The sequence below is a fragment of the Sinocyclocheilus rhinocerous genome, unplaced genomic scaffold (assembly GCF_001515625.1).
Source record: "Sinocyclocheilus rhinocerous isolate Xijiao unplaced genomic scaffold, SAMN03320098_v1.1 scaffold620, whole genome shotgun sequence".
NCBI classification, from domain to species: Eukaryota; Metazoa; Chordata; class Actinopteri; order Cypriniformes; family Cyprinidae; genus Sinocyclocheilus; species Sinocyclocheilus rhinocerous.
This window is the reverse complement of record NW_015637138.1, coordinates 142450-163274: the sequence shown is the minus strand read 5'-3', so window position 1 is coordinate 163274 and position 20825 is coordinate 142450. Positions and strand designations below refer to the sequence as shown.

The window sequence follows — 20825 nt, the reverse complement described above, 5'->3', positions numbered from 1 at the left end:
GGTGGATAATGTAGCTTGTCTAATCGGGAAATGTCAACAGCAGATGTAAAAATAGACCATGATGCATGCGATGGGAAAGTCAGCCTTAGAACCGTCACCAGAAACCTTGACGTTCTCCAGCTGTGGCAATATGACTCTGCTCTAGTCTCCCATAATGTGCCTCTCTACAGTGGTTAAATGCAGCAGAATTCACTTCATCAGTACAAAACTGTCCCATGTGTAGCTATTCCTCGAGCTTGTCAGTCTAGGTGATGATAAAACGCCACAGATGTTTGGTTTATGATAACTGAAGTCTGTCTCATGCTTTGCAGAAGTCCATATGGTAAGATTTTAATCTGATGCTAAAGCCACAGATTATCACATATGGATCACTGTAAATACACTCTGTGGATTTCATGAGATTATGTGAAAGTGGAAAATGCATCTGGAAATAGCAAATGCCCTAAACCCCAAATTATTTTCTCATATGAGCGAAGCCTATTGGGACTGTCAGGCTTTGCCAATAATTTGTTTCATATTTGCCTTTTCATTATGTCACACTGTCTGGCCTTTTTGAGTTGGTGCGGACAGACCGAAACTGAAAAAACACACAAGCTCTTCTAAATCTGTCCATGAATTTTCAACAGAAATGTGTTCAGGTCTGGTTACAGTTTCCCCAAGATACTTACAACGTTTATTCTTCCATTATGCTTCCCATAAACATTATAAAAAGTCGAAAAGATAAAACTGAGAAACTGAGTCACCCATTACTGAAATGCATAAGATTTTTTCGTCTTTGACGTTAGAACATAAGAAAATAATCAAAGAAGGATGTTTGAAATAAGATCATTATTATAATTACACTGTAGAGAGCATTTCATGTAAAACATGTCCAGAACTGGGTCATATCTGATATTAATTTTCAACAGTGATACTCATTATATTCTCATTAATGTAGTACAGTAATGAAAAATGATCCTGCCCGCACACAATGTTATTAAAATCATACTAAATTAAAGCCAGTACAACAGATATTACAATGGAAACAGTTTAATAGGGCTATATTTTTTTTTTTATATATTTATATTTATGTTAATTTAATAAATTATAATAAATGAGTGAAGAGGCAGCACAGAAAGAGTATGTTAAAGCAGTAATGTCTATTAAATTATTTATTTACTTTAAAAAAAAAATTATATGTGCTATTTGTTTATGCTGTGTGCTTTGATTAATTAATCAGAATGCTATACAATTGATATAGTTAAATATATTTTAAGTGATTAGCTGCCATACAATTGAAATATATTATGATGTAAATAATGATATAAAAATAGCTTCATTTACATTCATGAAAAATATAAATTCTCATTTTTGGACTGTTCTTGACAGATTTGTAATCTGTTCTTTGTTATCTGTTGCAGGCAAGAGTACAGCTTTTGCTGTAATACTCCGAACAACTGAAAAATCAGTATGGACAAATGAATTTGAGTGTAAGTCTTACATGAAGCTGTTTAATAAGATTACTTCATTAACGCACGCATAAATTGACCGCCTATGTCTTATTTCTTTAAAGCAATTGAGTTGACCTGCTTGATAGAGTCCATTTCTACAAACAATCCCAGAATTGAATGGAAGAAAATAAAAAATGGTGTACCCAGCTATGTGTATTTCCAAAATAAAATTTCAGGTAACATGTTCTTTCTCTCATTGATTGAATTGATGACGGTGTATAAGCTAAATTCAGCTGAAGCTGCGTTATGTTCTCAGGTGACTTGGAGCACAGGGCTTTGCTGAGAGAGCCTGCAAACCTTCTGATCCTGAACACCAGCAGATCGGACACAGCTCAGTATCGCTGTGAGGTGGCGGCCATCGACGACCAGAAGCCCTTTGATGAAATACTAGTCAGTCTCGCTGTAAGAGGTACTGTTGGAATAGTTTTTGCCAGATTCAGCAAGGGGAACATTCTCTGAGTTTTAATCCATGGATATAACTCTCAGTGATGTTGCATTGAAATGCCCCATGAGAACAGAACTGATTGGACTGTCTGGACAAAAAGGTTTCAGTGGGCTTGAGTGCAGGATGAATACGTTGAGCAGATCAACGTGATTCCTCTGGACGCACAAAAATGTCTCCGATTATAATTGCGATCTTACTGTTTGGGACATGAAGCTGAGAGGGAATTTAATGCCATGCAGCATTAGATGTAATGCAAATTCTGTTTGCAGTTCTCTTAAACCTTACTTAAAGTCGGTATGAAATGAAAATTCACCCTGTTTATTTTCTAAATGCATAGATCTTATTGTGAGCAATTCATCCATGCTTATGTTACATTAATTATGTTACCTCGTAACATTTAATCAAAATGTCATTACTAGACCTTACGGTGAAATTTCCAGAGTTTTTAGAAGCATAAGTTGTCATAGTTGGGTAAAGTAGTGAACGGATATAATATAAATATAATATACTAATAGCTCCAATAGCAGAAAAAAAAATCTATGATTGATAGAATAGAAAAAATAGAAAGCTAGTGTTAGTTTTTTTTTTTTATATATAAAAAAGAAGATATTAGATAAAGTAGAATTAAAATAGAATAGAAAGTGCTAGAGTTAGAGGGTCAAATAAATATGGAACAGATGTGTTTTTAGTCGTTTCTTGAAGAATATCAGGCTTGGATTACATTCTGCGACACCATTGTTTTGCAAGGAATTGCAGAAATAATGATTAGTTTCGCTGTGTTTACACTAATAATATAATCACTACACTAATAATAATAATATAAAATAAATAAATGAAATAATCAGCCTGTAAATGATTATTTTACATTTACATTTTACATTTAATTAAAGCATCAAACTGGAACAGAGAAAGTATTTTAATACTGAAAAAATTGCAAAGGCTTAGGCTTTAAATGAAATAATAAGAATAAGAAATAAGTAATAAATACATTTAAATTAATTTTTTAAAATAAAAATTAGAGGTTTATATTAACTTTGTCTTTTTTTTTGTATAGTTTTTTTTTTTTTGGCCAATAAATTGGGTTTTTGAAATGTATTTCAATTATGTTGTATTTTACCAGTTTAAACATTACCTGGGCTTTTGCTAAGTGTATGATTTACATTTGATCCACAGAAATTCCGGTCGGTGAAGAAAGAGGATGCAGGTGAATACTATTGCCAGGCCAGGAATGAGGCAGGATGGTCAAAATGCAGTCCTCAGACAATGGAAGTTTGTAAGTGTGGCCCTTAAATATGCTGGTCAGTAGCTGCACTTTGAAATAATGATTCAGCTTTTAATATTGAAATTATTTATTCACCTTCATGATGTTCCAAATGCAGTTATTTTTCAGTGGAACGCAAACACAAATATTTTTGTGAAAACTTTGATAGATTTTTTTTTTCAGGACTCTTTGTTAATAACAACAAATGTTTCTTTAGAACTAAATCAAGAATATTAGAATGATTTCTGAAGGATCAGGTGACACTGAAGACTGGAGTAATGATGCTGAAAATGTCAGCTTTGACATCACAGAAATGACAAATAAAAAAAAATCTAAATTGTAATAATTCACACACTGGTAGTATATAAATAAACACAAAGAGTGAGTAAATAATGGAATTTTTAATATATTTTTTGCTGAGCTATTTATTCATTTGTACATAATTTCTTTCTAGATGATCTGGACATTGTGGGCATATTCCTGAAGGTGTTAGGCGGAGTGGCAGCATTTATATTTGTCATTGTGGGGATCTGTCAGATTCAGAAAAGTGGCTACTGTTCCTGCAAGGATCATAGGGAAACCAAGTGAGTAAAAACTATAACCACAAAATGAATCTTACAGCATAACCATAAGGGCTGATCTGATTTGATCTGGAATTTAATGCACTTTTGGTAAGATTACAATGCTCTGTTTCATACAGTTACAAAGTACCCCAACATGACAATAGGATGGACTATGCCAGTCCAGATGAGGTAAGGCTTTGTGGATTTGTGACATGATAAAGCATCACAGATATCATTTTCATGTATTAGTGCACGTTTAGAGGCTATAGTCAACACCTTGAAATGTTCTTACAAGGATGGATGAAGTATCATCCAAGATTTGCTAGTGTTTATCTGCTCAGGTTACACTGCAGCCTTTCTCTGACTGCAGATATTTTCTTTTTATTAATGCTAGCAAAGCTCAAAGTGGCATTAGTGCAATCCTCAAAATAATCTCTCAGTAAAATCTCTACATGGGAAAAATATTCGGCTGGATTTATGTTTTGCTTCTGTAGTGCCACATTTTAACTACATATCATTTGATTGCTCACAGTTTTTCCTATCTCTGTTTTTCCTCAGGGACATTTCCGCCACAAGTCCTCCTTTGTCATATAAAATCAAAGAAGAGGAGACGAGCGCTTCAATCGTGTGAATGCCTTGTGAGCTGACTTTTGAACTGTCAAATTGTGCTTTTTACGCTGAGGTGCAACTTGAGCTTCATGGCTTGCCAAAGTTATTACAAAAACGAAAGCTACTGTGTCGAACAGGGAATTTTTACTCCCCTTATTTTGATTTAAACAGACAGGAATCAAACACAGGTTTACTTAAAACTCCACTGTTTCTATGTAAAAATGACATTCAATTGAACAATACTAAGATTTATAGCTATTACATGCATCTTGTAAAGTAAAAAAATCATTGTTTCAGCAAATCAAAAAGGATTGAACTTAATAAGTAACATAAAAGATGAGTTTGGTAAGACTTTCCAAATAATTGTGACTTTCTGAATGTCGGTTGCAGACTTCAAATTGTAGCAAGGCCGAAATTGCATCCAGGTGCTGCTGTATTTTTGCCCAAAAGTAGTCAACACATAATACCAGTGCAAGAACTTACATGTCTTCAAGGCAAATATTACATTTCCCACTGGAAATATAGTGTGTGTGACTATGTAAAGAATCCTGTCAGTGTAAATGTGTACAATACCATGCCAAGACTGTTTTATCTGGGTCACTTTTGACAAGAGGATTTTATGTGTTAGTGTTTCTTTCAGCAGTGGTTATTTAGTTCATGAACTATACATTGGTAGCATTTTAGTTTGAGATTTAATCAAACATCTCCGTAAAGTCAGTCGACTTGGTTGTGCAAGATGATTCATTTACTTTTTTGAACTATTCCTCTAGATACAGATTACGCACTTGTGGTTTTTTCAGAGTGCCATTTCTGTGTTTAAGTGACCTTCAATGCTTTATAATCGTTTTATACGTTTTGGACATATTGTCCAGGTTTTATGACTCGGTGTTATTGTTTTAATCTATTTATAAGATCTACGTATATTGCAGTTCACTCCAGAGTAGTACTTAGATAGACCGTGGGCCGTGTCACAAGAATAAAACTGATTATGTGGAAGCAATCAACATTGTCTATCCTTTCATTTTGTTTTTAAAGCATGTAGCTATATATGCAATCGGACCATCGAATTTACTTTGTTTTTAAATAAATGCAGTGGAACTGAGTTATTATCTTGAAATTTGAAAACAAGAACAAGAAATAAACTCATAGGTTTCTTTTAGCTTCTTTTTTAATAATTTGACAATATATTAGTCATGCCTCATGGTATGTCCCACTGTCTAAAAACAGTACGACAGAAAAACAAATGAACAAGAGAGCCTGGGTTCCATCATTGTACTATATATGTCATACAGCTGAACTTAATAAAATAGTCGAATTTCATGAATTGGGCAAATCTAATGGATATGCCTAAGCAAATTGACAGAACAGACAGGGGCCAGTATATTCCAATATGTAAACAAATATAAAGACAGTATCTCTAATCGAATTATTCAAAGTGTTTGTTGGCAAAACATTTTATTGTACCTTTTTATTTAAGGCTCAGTGTTATACAGTTTTTACCTTTTCATACTATTGAGTGCCAGGCAATGGGCAGACAGAATCTAATAAGTGTAGTTAAGCAGTCAATAATGAACTCACACTCTTAAAAATAAAGGAGGATAAAGGTTCTTTATTGGCATCTTTAGATTTTTTTTTTTTTTTTTTTTACACTGAGAAGAAAATAGTTATTTTGAGAAATGATTACTGAAAGGTTCTTTGGGGAACCCAAAATAGTTTCTCAATGGCATCACGACGAAAACTTCCTTCTGGAACTTTTATTTTCAATAATGCTGGGGAAGCTCAGCCACAGTTTTTCCAAACAATTCTGTATTTGACTTTATACTATAAGAAATACTATAAAAATGAAATACCTGACATTCCAACTATGGTTAAATATTGAGTGTATATCCTTAATATTTAATGTTACACTGCAAAATAATAATAATTTTCTTAATCAATATTTGTATTTTTTTCTTGACAAAAATTTTGTTATGGTTTAAATTTAGTGAAGTTTATGCGTAAAATATTTCTTTGCATAATAGTGAAAGAAAAATAAACAATTGAAGTCTTACATGTACCTGTTTAGATAGCCTGTTTTACTGTAAAACAAGCGAAAGAATTTTGATTAAGATTAAAAATATTGATTACGATTTTTTTGCAGTGTATGTTATTATAAGAAAAATTGTCACGTGTTAAACTGTTGTCCCGTTATTTTTGTATTATCTGTAATGTGTGGTTTGTGTGATGTGAAATCAAAACACATTATTAGAGATGAAATGCCATCTGAATAGCATAACCACCAAGATGTTTGATTCTTAATGCCACTACACTATTGTAATATCAATAATTAATCCATTATATAATGCTTAGATTATAATATTCTCAGGTAACCTACAGTCAAAGGAAGTGACCATGTATGTAAACAATTAATGTGGTCATGTAATTGGTTTTCTTTTATCATTGTCATTTAATAATAAAGAAATACTTCTATTAAATAAGCACATCGTTATTGTGTCCCAATCTGGGACTTTTATTTTGAAAGTATACCTGCAGGAAGATCCAGGAAGTGCGGGAGTTATTTTATGGGCAAATATCCTTCCTGACTGCTGTCCTGCTGTAAATTGAGCTACTTTAATTAAATCAGACAGAAATATGCATCAGATTTCGAACGTAATATATTGATATTTCCATTTAATCGCGGATATTAAACAATCAAATAGCGTATGAGCTTGTTTTTGAAGGCCACTTGGTAAAAGGTACCAGAGCGCCAGAGAATCGCACGGCCACCTGTAGCTGAGCGCAGCAGAAGCAGCTGTCAATCGGGTGATCTATGCTCGAACAGCAGTGACACTGACACATCTCCATCAGACATGAGCTTCTTCGGCTTCGGACAGACCGCTGAGATCGACATCGTGTTGAATGACTGGGAAACCAGGAAGAAAGCGGAGCACAAAACTGAGGATGGGAAAAAGGACAAATATTTCCTTTTCTACGACGGTGAAACCGTAAGTGGGAAAGTTAACGTGACTCTCAAGACTCCTGGAAAGAGGCTGGAGCACTATGGCATCAAAATCGAGTTTGTCGGACAGATTGGTGAGTTTATCCGTCTGGGAATGGACGTTTAGAAACGGTGTTTATGTATAAAAACATGTCTTGTGGTTCACAGATCTTTACTATGACAGAGGGAACCACCATGAGTTTGTGTCGTTAGTGAAGGATCTTGCTCGACCTGGAGAGCTTTCACAGTCCCAGACCTTTGACTTTGAGTTCACCCATGTGGAAAAGCCCTATGAATCCTACACTGGCCAGAATGTCAAACTAAGGTAAATCTAAAAAAACATTTAGAACTGCTGTGGTCATGGGGTTAGTCGCAGACTGTAAACACAGAACATTATGGGATATACTGTCATACACAAGAATATGGCAGCATTAAGTCAGTATGAATCATGCATGTATAGTGTGTGAAATGTCCTGTTGGGAAGTACTTGAATTTCTCCATTCTGATCCGTTTAGATACTTTCTGCGAGCGACAATCAGCAGAAGGCTGAATGATATCAGTAAAGAGATGGATATTGTAGTGCAGACGCTGTGCTCATATCCAGAGCTCAACTCCTCCATCAAGATGGAAGTTGGAATTGAAGATTGTCTCCATATTGAGTTTGAATACAACAAATCCAAGTGAGTGTGCATGCTGATACATAAATATGAGTTAAAACAGTGAGATTCACCAAAATGTTTGACACAATTAACGCAAAAAATAAAAGTATATTATAGTGTACAGGGCTGTACAGTGCGACATATATGTCGCACGTGCTACGAAAAAACTGGTCTGTGCGATGAATAAATTTACCACTGTAGCACGCCTGCGATACAGTTTTGCATGTTCATAACACAGCCGCTTAATAGTGTGAAGTGATTTCGTTGTGCTTGTTTGTGTGTGTGAGATTGATTATACTTGGTAGTTAGAGGTGTGCGATATGACCATTTTTGAATGTCTCCACGATCTGCTTTTGAAGAAATATAATTGTATCCCTTAACACAGAATCGACCACAGAGTCCAGCGTTTATATTTTTTCTACGGATCTTTGAGTTAACATGTACTAAACATAGTGGAATTTGCACCGCAGCGCCCCCACACCTTGATGCTCATGACAAGAATAGCATGTATAGTTATCTTTATTGAAGTTAATTAGGTTTAAATCGCCGTCATGCATGGATGAATGTATTTTTTGCAATTTTACACATAATAATCCACGATGATCACATTACACAAAACTGAAATTGCACGTCAAAATAACACATTGTCAATATTTTTTTGAGACCCCCCAAAATTTCACAAATCACGTTTTCAGGGGAGCCCATGTCTTATTAAGGGGAGCCGAGCTCCCCCTAGCTCCCCCGTAGTTCGCACCCTGTATATAGTGTATATAGTGTTTTATTTTAATATTTGTACATTAAATTTCTTGAATTTTACTGCTAAATACTGTACCTGAAAAATAAAGCCCTGTTTGTTTTATTTGTATATTATGTGTATTTGTAATGTATATCTTTGTTCTTATTTTGTAATAACAAAGATAAAATAATGACAAAGATTTTTATCTTTGCTCACTTTGCCTAAATGTCTGCCATTGTTTTTTATTTTATATTTTGTTAAGGTGTAAGAGGTGTTATGTTTCTGCACTCTTCCATTTTTGGCAAATTAAGAAAACTTTGTCTAAAAACAATTTTTTGTATTTTTTGTGCTCTGTATGGAACATCAGTGCCTGTTTAAGTGATGAACTCCATTACTTGTGTTTGTTTTCAGACATGATAACAGACGTTTTATACTTGTGCTACAACTTTTTGGCTTGTGCTACAAAACTTTCAACCTCTGTAGCACCAGTGCTATGTGAAAAAAAAGTTAACGTACAGCCCTGGTGTATACATTAGGGGTGGAACGGTTCAACTTTTACTCACGGTTCTCTTACTCTTTGATACAGTACGTTCAGCCGGCTATGTCTGCTATAGGATACTTACCAAGACAGGCATTTTGACATAATTTTTGTGTGAATTTGTCCATTTAAACACAATACTTCAGAGAAAGCTTAATATTTGCGCGCGTTCTGAGGTGCGGGTTTGCACGCTTCGGATGAGCGCACGCACAAATCTTCTCACTGCGCACATGAGCTCGCATCCTCTGACTCTTAAATGTTTAAACTGGCAAAGCTTAAACGAGTTTAGTTTAAACACAGATATAAACGTGTGCTGTTCAGGTCTCACCTGTGCGTGCGCGCCATCAGCACCCGGGTGATTACGGAATAAATGCTCATATTCCAGCATACGGCATTCGCATTTAACAAGAGGGAATGGTTTGTCCACGTTTTTTTTTTCATCGCTGTTGTTGTAATGTATTGGGAAGCCAGAATGCTCATTCATCAACAGAAACGTATATTAGCCGAACCCTGTTTGTTTTACGTGTTATTTATAGCAAACCATATTACAGATGCGTTGTCAGATTTAAGTTGAACCGCGGTCCTAGCGCGTGCCGAACCGTGTGTGGAGAACCGTACAGTTCGATTTTTTTCCGCGAACCGTTCCATCCCTAGTATACATAGTTTTTCATAATTATATATTTTAATTATTATATTTTATAATGAGCCATGAAAGTAATCACATTTTACAATCGTAATTTTTATAAAATTTAAAAAAAAGTGTATTATTTTATTAAACTTTTATTTTCAGTACGCACATATATTATGTAAACAAAAACTTTTATTTTGGATACGATTAATCGCGATTAATCGTTTGACAGCACTGTGTTAAATTTTTATTATTACTTGGTCAAATAATTACTTGCTTATTATTTTGTACAGAGATGTGTGTGTGTGTATATAGATAGATATATAAATACATGCTTGTAAAATGTGCTTAATAAAATTGCAAACAAAATATATAATTATATATATTTTGTTAAATGTCACAATGCAAAAATAGTCCTAAAATGGGATATTTTTTATACATAATATAATTTCTTGTGTCCTGTTTAGATACCATCTGAGGGATGTTATCGTAGGAAAGATATACTTCCTTCTTGTGAGGATAAAGATTAAACACATGGAAATTGATATAATAAAACGGGAAACGACTGGAACTGGACCCAGTGTGTACCATGAAAATGACACCATTGCCAAATATGAGATCATGGATGGGGCCCCGGTGAAAGGTAAAGCTAAACCTTTCATCTGCATTATATTATGATATTACATTAGTCTCCACTGAACATATTTATCTTTTGTGGCTTTTAAACATTTTCTGAAATGCATTATTTTCATATACACTAATGTTATAGTTTTGCTCCCGTATTCTTTTCAGGCGAGTCAATCCCCATTCGCTTGTTTCTCGCTGGATACGAGTTGACGCCCACCATGAGGGACATCAACAAGAAGTTCTCTGTGCGTTACTACCTGAACCTAGTCCTTATAGATGAAGAAGAGCGACGATACTTCAAACAACAGGTCTGGTATTCCACGTATAATGTAACATATTACTTCCCTCCGTCTTGAAGTCTGAGTAAAATACACTGCTGTTCATTCTCAACAGGAGATCACACTCTGGAGGAAAGGAGATATTGTGAGGAGGAGTATGTCCCAACAGGCCAGCATTGCTGCCCAGAGATTTGAGGGATCAAACTCTGAAACTGCATCAGCACAAGCCAAAGAGGAGAGTAACTAGATGCAAGACGCTTAATGTTCCTTCAACATCTCTAATGAACCTTGTTACATCAAAATAATGTTTTATAAGTCTCGAAGGGATCAATGTGGCAAGTGATTTTTGCCGAAAAATGGAAATCATCGCTTCTTGAGATCAAAAATGAGAATCGAGCTTGTAAAAGGCAGCCCAACTACTTAAATGTCTATAGATTACAAAATATTTTTTTATTTCTCTTTCCAATACTGCGTACATTTCCATTATATAATAGTGACCAACAGTTTTGAAAATGCTAGAAACAATCTTTTTGTGTATGCCGCTGTTTTCATCCTATAGGTTTGATTTGTGCTTCATGAAGTTGTAAGCCTCAATACATTCCTCTTGTTATGCTCAAATTTTGCTTAAGTCTAGTACACTGAAAAGTCAGAATCTAGCTTCTGTACTCTGTCCTGTTTAATGAGCCCAAAATGAGATTTACTGTGATGTTTTGTGTTATAAATGTAGCACTTCATGTACTCTTCATAGAGCTCTGCACAGTATTATTCTATCATTTAGGGTATTACAAATGAAGGCCTCCAGAGAAATGCCTAATAAGGGAACTACTAACTTACTTTTCATATTTTTATTATTGACTTTTTTTTCTTTTGATCTGGTGTCTTAAGTGTTTATTTCCTATTGATAAGAATCAGCAGAATCATCGGCAACACAAGGTTCCAGGATTCTCAAGAGTGCAGTTAAATGCTGCAATACAGAAAATCCTTTTTGTGATTGTTTGCTTCTCATTTTTAAGGTGAATTTTCCACTCTTACATGTGTATGTCATTGTATTATACTAAATATATACTACATATTTGTTTAATAGCTTCTTAGCTGTTCAATGAGGTATGACTATTTAACAGCCATGCAACCGTGAAAACTTCTGCAAAAGGCTCATTTAATCAGCCCTATTGTAATAAAATGTACTAACCAATGCATTCATGATGATTTCCTTTTTTCTTCAAAATGAAAATAACCTGTGATAACTGACTTCTCATGGCTATAGAGAAATTTGGTATTATTAAGAGGTATGATGGAGACAGAAGCACAAACAAATATTTTATCAACAAAAACATTAAAATATTTTAATATCATTATTTTGGTATTTTAAGTTTACATGAGTATAGATTACATAAAGAAAAGACTGACTATATAACATTTAAAGTGAGAGAGAATCATAATAGGATGAGTTGAAACAGGCTTTTATGGTGATTTTCATATTGGATCTTCATTCTCCAAACTCAGGACAAAGTCAAATTCCTCTGAAGACAAGAAAAAAATTAAGTATTATTAAAAAAAAAAAAAATCCATACAGCTGTATATTAGGACTTAATTTTTATTAATTATAAAATATATCTAATAGAAATTATTTTTATTTCAGCTAAAACAAAAATAACATTTAACATTATTGTTATTTTTTAAAGGGGTCCTATTATGCTTTTTCACTTTTTCAGCTTTAGTTAGTCTGTAATGTTGCTGTTTGAGCATAAAAAAGATCTGCAAAGTTACAAAGCTCAAAGTCCAATTCAAAAGGATATTTTAAATCAAGACTTTGTAAAAGAGCATAATAGGACCCCTTTAAGAATAAATACATTTGACATTTATAATCACATTTTAAATAATGCTACACTACACTACAGTACATGAAAATGAGAATATATTTATTTACATGTGTATTGAATACGACTAACCTGCAGTAAGGGGCTGAACTGATAGTCTGGCCCTGGTGAAGACGGCCATATCTTTTAAGGGTCTACCTTTAGCTTTGTGCTGCAAGTGATATTTCTTCAGCTCAGTCAGAGGGATGAAACGCTTGGTCATCCTTTCAAACTGAACATCCACCTATACAGAGTGAATCCGCGGTCAGTTCTGATGGCAAAAATAGAAAGTTATCTTTATGAATCTTTTTGTGGTCTGTGTAAACACACACCATACTCCATTTAGGGTTGTCTGCTTTGCTGGAGGGATCATAATGCACGTCCTTCTTGTCAAATTGTGTATGGTCCACATAAGCCTCCTTTACGATCTGTAAAAGTAATGAAAATCATTCTCACTATTGTTATGCATGTGGTAAAAATGTTAAGGTGTTAAGCTTCTTCTGTACAGACTCCTCACCTTCATGAGGCCTGCAATACCTGGCTCTTTGCAGTTACTGTGGTAAAAGAAAGCCTGCTGGCCCACCTTCATATCTCTCATGAAATTACGTGCCTGAGGAGAAAAGTCTCAGGTGTCAGTATAAGTGAATGTTCTGCATGTGCTTCTTAATAAACGTAACGAATCATCATAAGCCCCTTTCACACATAGTCTTTACTGGTAAATTACCGTAAGAGATCATGTGTGAACAGGACCGGTAAATCCGATCTGAAAATTCAGTGGTATGAGAAGTTGTAACATTGCCAGTAAATTACCGATAATATGCTCTGTGTGAGCGCAAAGTGAGATTACCGGTATGAGCTTGTACGAGTTCAGAATGCGCTGACGTAAGATGTCTATTCTGGCCCAATCATACCATTCTGACGCAGATGACGCATTTACTCTGCACTGTTTATGGAAGTCAAAGAAATGTCTAAAGTATGTTGAAACTGATGTGTGAATGGTGCTTTACCGGTAAAAAGACAGAACATCGTTGCCTGTGTTAACAGAGCTTTTTTGTATTTACCGGTAAAGTTGGTACTTACTGTAATTTTACGGCAATTTGTTGGTATTACTGTGTGAAAGGGGCTATAGTCTACCTGATAATTCCTCACTCCATCCCAGCATCCAGTCTGTCTGGGAAGGGCTTTTAGGTCCTCAATTCCAAACTGCAGTTGGAGGATGACAAAATATTGTCATATTATATCATATAGCATCATTTTACATTTAAGATATTAATCCGGATAATTAGGTTTACCTTCACCTAGTAACAACATTTAAAAATCTCCTTTAATAAAAAAGCTCCTGCATTATTGAACTTTTTCTTCATATGGAAGTAAGTTTCCATCACATAAAAAAAAATCGAAAATATGAGATACTAAATCATAATTATGAGTTAAGTGTCAAAATTATGAGGTACTAAATCATAATTGACATAAAACTGACAGTTATAATTATGACATAAAATGTCAGGAATATGAGACACTAATTCATAATTATGATATATATAAGTAATAATGAGATGAAAAAGTTTAAATTATGACATACTAAGTTGAGTTAAAAAGCTGGCATTTTGTTAAGTCAAGTCACCTTTATTTATATATGGGGACTCTCCATAGGCGTAATGTTTTTTCTACTGTACAGACCGTATATTCTGTTGCCCTACACCAACCCTACCCCTAAGCCTACCCCTCACAGGAAACTTTCTGCATTTTTAGATTTTAAAAAAACTTCATTCTGTATGATTTATAAGCTTTTGTACCCGTGGGGACCACAATTTAGGTCCCCACCGTGACACGAGTCCCCATGAGTCTGTGTGTAGTCAGGTTTAAGTCCCCACCAGGATATATAAACCAGTACATACATACTCACACTCAAAAGGGTTTACCTTCACGTCCACTCCATTTTCAATCCGACTCTCAGGTTCAGACTTCATGAGCCAGTGGCTGTAAGATGATTTGCATGCGTCATCATTTTTATTTTTCTCCACATCACTTGTTACTGCTGCCGACCTGTTTCTTTTGCCAGTTTTGAGTTGTGCAACATCATCAGACCCCTCACAGTGCTGGGCGTCTGCATCAGCTAAAACAAGAAGCAATTAATTATTCAAAGTGATGACTTGTTTCGCATAAAACTGAAAAACGACGCAACCCTTATATTACAGATTACTTACCATGTTTAGTGGATTTGCTTCGTGTTCTTTTCTTGGGTGGCATGTTTCACTGGAAATGCGAGGAGATGTTTCTGCAAGCCCTCGTGATAAAACAGCGCCCAGGCAGATCGCATGTGGTCTGGAGGATCATAACTGGATTTAGTCTGCTTTTATTTAAAACCCAACCACAGAATGTGGGGTATATAAAAATAAGATCGTTTATAACTATTAAAACTGCTTGCAACTTAAATTCAATATATTCATGTGGTATTAAAAAAATAGCTAAAGCTGCGTTGATGCTGCGCATACATGATTCATATGAGGGTACCTGTTGTCAAGTCCAGACTGTGTAGAACTACATTACCCATAATCACCGCGGTGATTCAACGCGTCACTAAATCAACATGGCGGCGACTAGGGCACTCGTAAGAGGTGTCCGATTGGGTTCATATAGCATCGGTAGAAGTCGCAGTTTAATATTTAACAGTGTACAGAGACGAGGAATAGCAGCTTGCGTTGATCGTAAGTCAAATTATTTAAAGACCGTGGTGATAACAATAACGTTGTTTGAGAAATAACGACAAGCAGTCATTCACTTAGGAATACTAGAGTGAATGTAACTGTTATGTTTCAAATACTATGGTTTCAATAAAGTTAGTGTAGATCTAATGTAGACTTTAATTAATGTAATCACATATTCGATAATATGCTTTTTGGTGCAAATTTATGATTTTAAATATATAATTTCTGAGGAAATGTAGTCAGACTGTCACACATTGAAAGTTTGGTGTCATTGGTAAAAAGGAGTCCGTTTTTAATTTGAATTGTATTTTAGTTTAGTTATACATTAATATGTCATTTTAATCTACAGTTTTTGTTTAGTAAACTCCGTTGTGCAGTCGATATAACGCTTCGTGAAACGTCAGTGTTCCTGGAGTTTCAAAGTTGACAGTTTAATGAATTAACTTGTAAAATTTCCAAACACACGTTGTTTATTATATTGAATCATACAATCTTACATTTTAATAACGTACATTTAAGCAGGTTCGTGCTTCTTCAAACGTTACTGGTTGGACTTTAATGAGCTCAACCAATCATATTTGGGGGTGTTTGTCGAGTGCAGTTGATTGGCTGATATCAGACGCCGTTTCCTTTGATCCTCCTTGGTCATGAATCTCATTACTACAGATTCTGCTGCTAATAAATACAGTAGATAATCAATATAAAGTAATGTTTAATATATATTAGTATATATAACAAATACACACACATATATAAATTTCTGCATATATTTCCACAGCCTCTATAGGACTCACAGATGAACAGAAAGAGTTTCAGAAGGTGGCATTTGACTTTGCTGCCAACGAGATGGCACCACATATGGCAGAATGGGACCAAAAGGTAATGTGAACACCTGACAAAATTGCTTATTGTTTATATTTCATTCTGAAACTTTTACCAAAGTTGAGCACCATTAATATCTTCACTGGTAGGAAATGTTCCCGGTGGAGGCCATGAGGAAAGCCGCCCAGCTGGGGTTTGGTGGGATTTATGTGAACCCTGATGTTGGGGGGTCGGGACTCTCTCGTCTGGACACCTCTATCATATTTGAGGCTTTATCCACAGGCTGTGTCAGCACTACCGCATACATCAGTATTCACAAGTGAGTCTCCTCTGCCATCTACGCTTCATAATTGGCCCAACTAGCTTACTTATATAATACTTTAAAGTTGTTGCTGCATTGGAATAATAATACATAAGGTAGATTTAATTTTTATGTAACATGGTACATGTGCTTGCATATTGTTTCCATTCTTCATGATTCATTGGGTTTTACATGGTGTTTAATGGTTGTGCTGGACACAGCATGTGTGCCTGGATGATAGACACATTTGGAAACAATGAGCAGAGGGAGAAATTCTGTCCTGATCTCTGCTCTATGCAGAAGTTTGCTTCATACTGTCTCACAGAACCTGGTAAGTTCAAGATCACATTTTTCTGTTTTCCTTTTTGGGATACATCAGTGTTGTTTTCATTAACTAAAAGTATTTAATTCTAAATAATATAAAAATAAAAATAAACAAAAATATTTTAAAAAATAGTAAAAATGACAGAAACATAATTACTAAACGTGTGTTGAGATATATATATATAGAGAGAGAGAGAAAGAGCATTTAATATTTTGACAACATATTGTAATTTTAATGTAATTTTACACTTACAATGTGTTTTTTTTTTTTTTCATGTTTTCATAGTTTTAATCATTTTTTTTATTCCCTAACCTCAGGTAGCGGGAGTGATGCTGCTTCGCTTCTAACCAGCGCGAAACTCCAAGGAGATCATTATATCCTGAATGGCACCAAGGTACCTTGAGAAATGATTGAGACCTTGACAAAAATCTCCATGCAGCTTCCCAACCGTTTTTGATGTTTCTGGTCAGGCGTTCATCAGTGGAGGTGGAGACACAGATGTTTATGTGGTCATGTGCAGGACAGGTGGGAAGGGACCTAAGGGCATCTCCTGCCTGGTGGTTGAAAAAGGGACCCCGGGACTCAGCTTTGGCAAAAAAGAGAAGAAGGTAATGAACATCTTCGGTATAAGGGTATTATTTAGGACAGGAACACCTTGGAGTGCCATTTTTTTAAAAGATCGGTAAAGATTGTCCAGCAGGTGGCAGGATTGAGTTATGTTTTCACTGCTGTGATTTATAACCAGTGTACCAACATCTTTCAGGTAGGTTGGAATTCGCAGCCAACCCGAGCAGTGATATTTGAGGACTGCGCTGTCCCAGTGACCAATCTGCTTGGAGCAGAGGGGGAGGGCTTCAACATTGCCATGAAAGGCCTAAATGGAGGCAGAATTAATATTGGTGAATTGTTTCATAACTTTGATTTGAAACCTTTTTGATAACCTATTTATTTTGACAAATTTGTGTTCTGGTCATTTTAACCCAGAGAGGACTGGATTAAGACTTACTGACTTGCTCACACAGGGTTGAACAACTACCCCCAAAATTTTAGGTTTTTTACCTCTTTGTTTGATTTGTGGTGTTCCCATTAAAAAAATTACCAGCCTACAAAAATTGTTGTTATGCTATAATATTACCAAATATTGGATTCAATCTTTTTATCAACTCGTTTTATTTCAGTAAGCATAGGTTTTGTATTTTTTTTTTTTTCGGCACTGATTGATCAAAGGTCTTATTGATCTGAGCCAAGCTTATGCACCTCAATTTCTGAGTGAACATTGCCAAAATTATCCACAAATAATGCTTTTTTTCACTGAAAAATTTAAGTGGATAAGATCAGATTAATGAGGCCTACAGACAATTCCGAATAAAGAAATGCAAATATGTGTTAATTAAAAGAAAGCAAGTTGACAAAAAGAGATTGAATCTAATATTTGGTCATAATATAGCATAATGAGAGATTTACAAGCAATTTTTACAAGGCTGGGAACACCAAATTAGGTAAAGGAATTTTAGCACAGGAGTTAATGCTAGTTCTTTTGTCCCCACAGCTTCTTGCTCTCTTGGAGCAGCACACGCATCTGTGCTTCTGGCCCGAGATCACATGTGTGTGCGGAAACAGTTTGGAGAAACACTATCAAACAGCCAGGTACCAGCTGAATTGTCTATCACCGATCTTTCTAATAGGTTTCTGTTGAATGTCCATGTTTAAATCAGAAAAAGGAAGTCATTATTGACGTCTGTGTTCAGTTCCTGCAGTTTAAGCTGGCTGAGATGGCCACTAAGCTGGTAGCTTCTCGGCTGCTGGTGCGTCAGGCGGCGGTGGCTCTGCAGGAGGGGCGACCAGACGCGGTCTCGCTCTGCTCAATGGCCAAACTCTTCGTGACAGATGAATGTTTTTCAGTAAGTGTATATACACGTTGCTCCGTTGGATTGTGATGACCTCTTTGATGTTGTTACATAAACACATCAAGGTTTTTGTGATCATCTCTTTCAGATATGTAACCAGGCTTTACAGATACATGGAGGTTATGGTTACCTAAAGGACTATGCAGTGCAGCAGTACGTCAGAGACATTAGAGTACATCAGATATTGGAGGGTAATGATTTTTTGTCTTGTAAAAAAAAGCTGTAATGGTTATAATATGTCTTAAAGTAATAATATTTCATATTTATTATTATATTTTAGTGCGGTCAAAATTAGTGTGTTAACGCATGCGATTATTTTTCAGTTTAACGGCGTAAAAAATATTTAAAGGGATCATATGACGTTGCTAAAAAAGAACATTATTTTGTGTATTTGGTGTAATGAAATGTGTTTATGCGGTTTAAGTTTAAAAAAACACATTATTTTCCACATAATGTACATTATTGTTTCTCCTCTATGCTCCGCCTTTCTGAAACGCGTTGATTTTTACAAAGCTCATCGTTCTGAAAAGCGTGGTGTGCTCTGATTGGCCAGCTATCCAGTGCGTTGTGATTGGCCGAATACCTCAAGCGTGTGACGGAAATGTTACGCCCCTACAATATTGTGATGCCGTGTACCGGCCGGCGCAACGAGACAAAAACATTAAAACCCGTTATAAGTGGAAGGCCAAACAAAGTATTTTCACTTTCACAATGAAACACACAGTGTCTCCAAGTCATGGCGGCGGTGGCAATAACAATACTACAGCGAGAATAAAAGTTACGCCTTCTTTCTTTGCGTGAACATTTGAGTGGTGTTATGCAAATCTTCCCACATCGTGATGTAGACATGTGGGGGCGTGTTTAAACGAGGCATTTTAGGAGAGCGAGGACCAGTCTTAACTTTTATAAAGAATATCTCTTTGGATTTGAGACTTTAGTCTTTGCAACTTTAGGGATCTTATCTATTCACGAACAGCTTGTAACACTCCAAAGAGAAAGGAAAACTTGAAATCGCATCATATGACCCCTGTAACATTGTCTTTCTTTTGTTTAGGTACAAATGAAGTGATGAGGATGATCATTGCGAGAAGTTTGCTCACTGAATCATGATGCTCATGAATGGAGTCCTGTACGGGACAAAACAGTTTGTGTCTTCATTGTCTAAAATGTCCATCACAGGTATAAGGTTGAGTGACTGTTATATATTAATATGTCCCACATGTGACTATAGAGGTCACTGATCTTTCACACTCCAGCGTCTGTTGATTTTGATCATGAGATGTCAACAGTATTTAATGCAGAATGTTCAGAAAGATTGTGCCTTAAACTTGTGAATTAGTAACCATTTTGTGTACATATAGATATCAGATTAATTCAGTATTTAGTATTCACTTTTTTATCACAGACAGCTTGTCTTTGTGAGATCGATTTCAAAGCACAGAAAATCCAATTAGTTCAAGTGTGGCTTTACATTGTTTGTCCTCATTATAGAGTTTGTATAAATCTGATCCTAATGTTGTTTTTAAAATGACTTGTGACTTGAACTGTTGTGCACCCTGTGAAATAAAATTAAAAAAACTGATGAAACTTTCCACAAAGTCTGTTTGGGTTTCGGAAAACTCTGTTTTTGTATGTCTTGTCAACATGCATTTATAATGTTCTCTAAGTAGATAAGAATCACAACGCTATATTATACTACAAAAGTCTTAAAGGGATCATATGACGTTGCTAAAAAGAACATTATGTTGTGTATTTGGTGTAATGCAATGTGTTTATGTGGTTTAAGGTTCAAAAAACACATTATTTTCCACATACTGTACATTATTGTTTCTCCTCTATGCCCCGCCTTTCTGAAACGCGTCGATTTTTACAAAGCTCATCGGTCTGAAAAGCGAGGTGTGCTCTGATTGGCCAGCTATCCAGTGCGTTGTGATTGGCTGAATACCTTAAGCGTGTGACGGAAATGTTACACCCCTTACCATGTTGTGATGCCCTGTCCGGCCGGCGCGACGAGACAAAAACATTAAAAAACCCATTATAAACGAGGCATTTATTGCATCCAGTGGGGACATAATTATGGATTATAATGACTTAT

The 20825-nt window shown here is 35.5% G+C and overlaps 4 protein-coding genes across 5 annotated transcripts in view; 3 read left to right on the top strand and 1 right to left on the bottom strand.

Moving 5' to 3' along the window:
* The window catches only part of LOC107748596 (junctional adhesion molecule C-like), an 11212-nt gene extending 5790 nt beyond the window's left edge, over positions 1–5422 (top strand). Inside the window, exons 2-8 of the mRNA XM_016563473.1 lie at positions 1401–1469; positions 1553–1666; positions 1747–1943; positions 3109–3208; positions 3651–3780; positions 3897–3948; positions 4318–5422. Coding sequence (XP_016418959.1) covers positions 1401–1469; positions 1553–1666; positions 1747–1943; positions 3109–3208; positions 3651–3780; positions 3897–3948; positions 4318–4353 — 698 coding nt within the window. The 3' untranslated portion in view covers positions 4354–5422. The remainder of the gene's footprint in view (positions 1–1400; positions 1470–1552; positions 1667–1746; positions 1944–3108; positions 3209–3650; positions 3781–3896; positions 3949–4317) is intronic.
* Positions 5423–6899: 1477 nt separating this feature from the next.
* On the top strand, positions 6900–12001 carry LOC107748589 (vacuolar protein sorting-associated protein 26B). Its single transcript, XM_016563444.1, has 6 exons — positions 6900–7440; positions 7514–7670; positions 7861–8025; positions 10374–10549; positions 10699–10841; positions 10927–12001. The coding sequence occupies exons 1-6, from the start codon at positions 7218–7220 to the stop codon at positions 11056–11058; spliced, it is 996 nt and encodes a 331-aa protein (XP_016418930.1). The 5' UTR covers positions 6900–7217; the 3' UTR covers positions 11059–12001.
* A 126-nt stretch (positions 12002–12127) lies between these two features.
* On the bottom strand, positions 12128–15119 carry LOC107748590 (thymocyte nuclear protein 1-like). Of its 2 annotated transcripts, none has more exons than XM_016563446.1 (7): positions 14875–15119; positions 14590–14774; positions 13802–13870; positions 13185–13277; positions 13000–13095; positions 12761–12911; positions 12128–12331 (listed from the first exon to the last, which is right to left on the bottom strand). In XM_016563446.1, the coding sequence occupies exons 1-7, from the start codon at positions 14915–14917 to the stop codon at positions 12285–12287; spliced, it is 684 nt and encodes a 227-aa protein (XP_016418932.1). In that variant the 5' UTR covers positions 14918–15119; the 3' UTR covers positions 12128–12284. The 2 variants fall into 2 exon arrangements, with proteins under 2 accessions (XP_016418932.1, XP_016418931.1); XM_016563445.1 differs by having other exon boundaries at positions 14590–14783; positions 14875–15117.
* Positions 15120–15212: 93 nt separating this feature from the next.
* Positions 15213–20308, top strand: LOC107748588 (isobutyryl-CoA dehydrogenase, mitochondrial). The gene is made up of 11 exons (XM_016563442.1): positions 15213–15375; positions 16154–16254; positions 16347–16516; positions 16720–16829; positions 17141–17217; positions 17294–17431; positions 17587–17722; positions 18373–18470; positions 18572–18724; positions 18819–18921; positions 19785–20308. Exons 1-11 carry the CDS (start codon positions 15258–15260, stop codon positions 19838–19840), a joined length of 1260 nt encoding a protein of 419 aa, XP_016418928.1. The 5' UTR covers positions 15213–15257; the 3' UTR covers positions 19841–20308.
* The last annotated feature ends 517 nt before the right edge of the window (positions 20309–20825 follow it).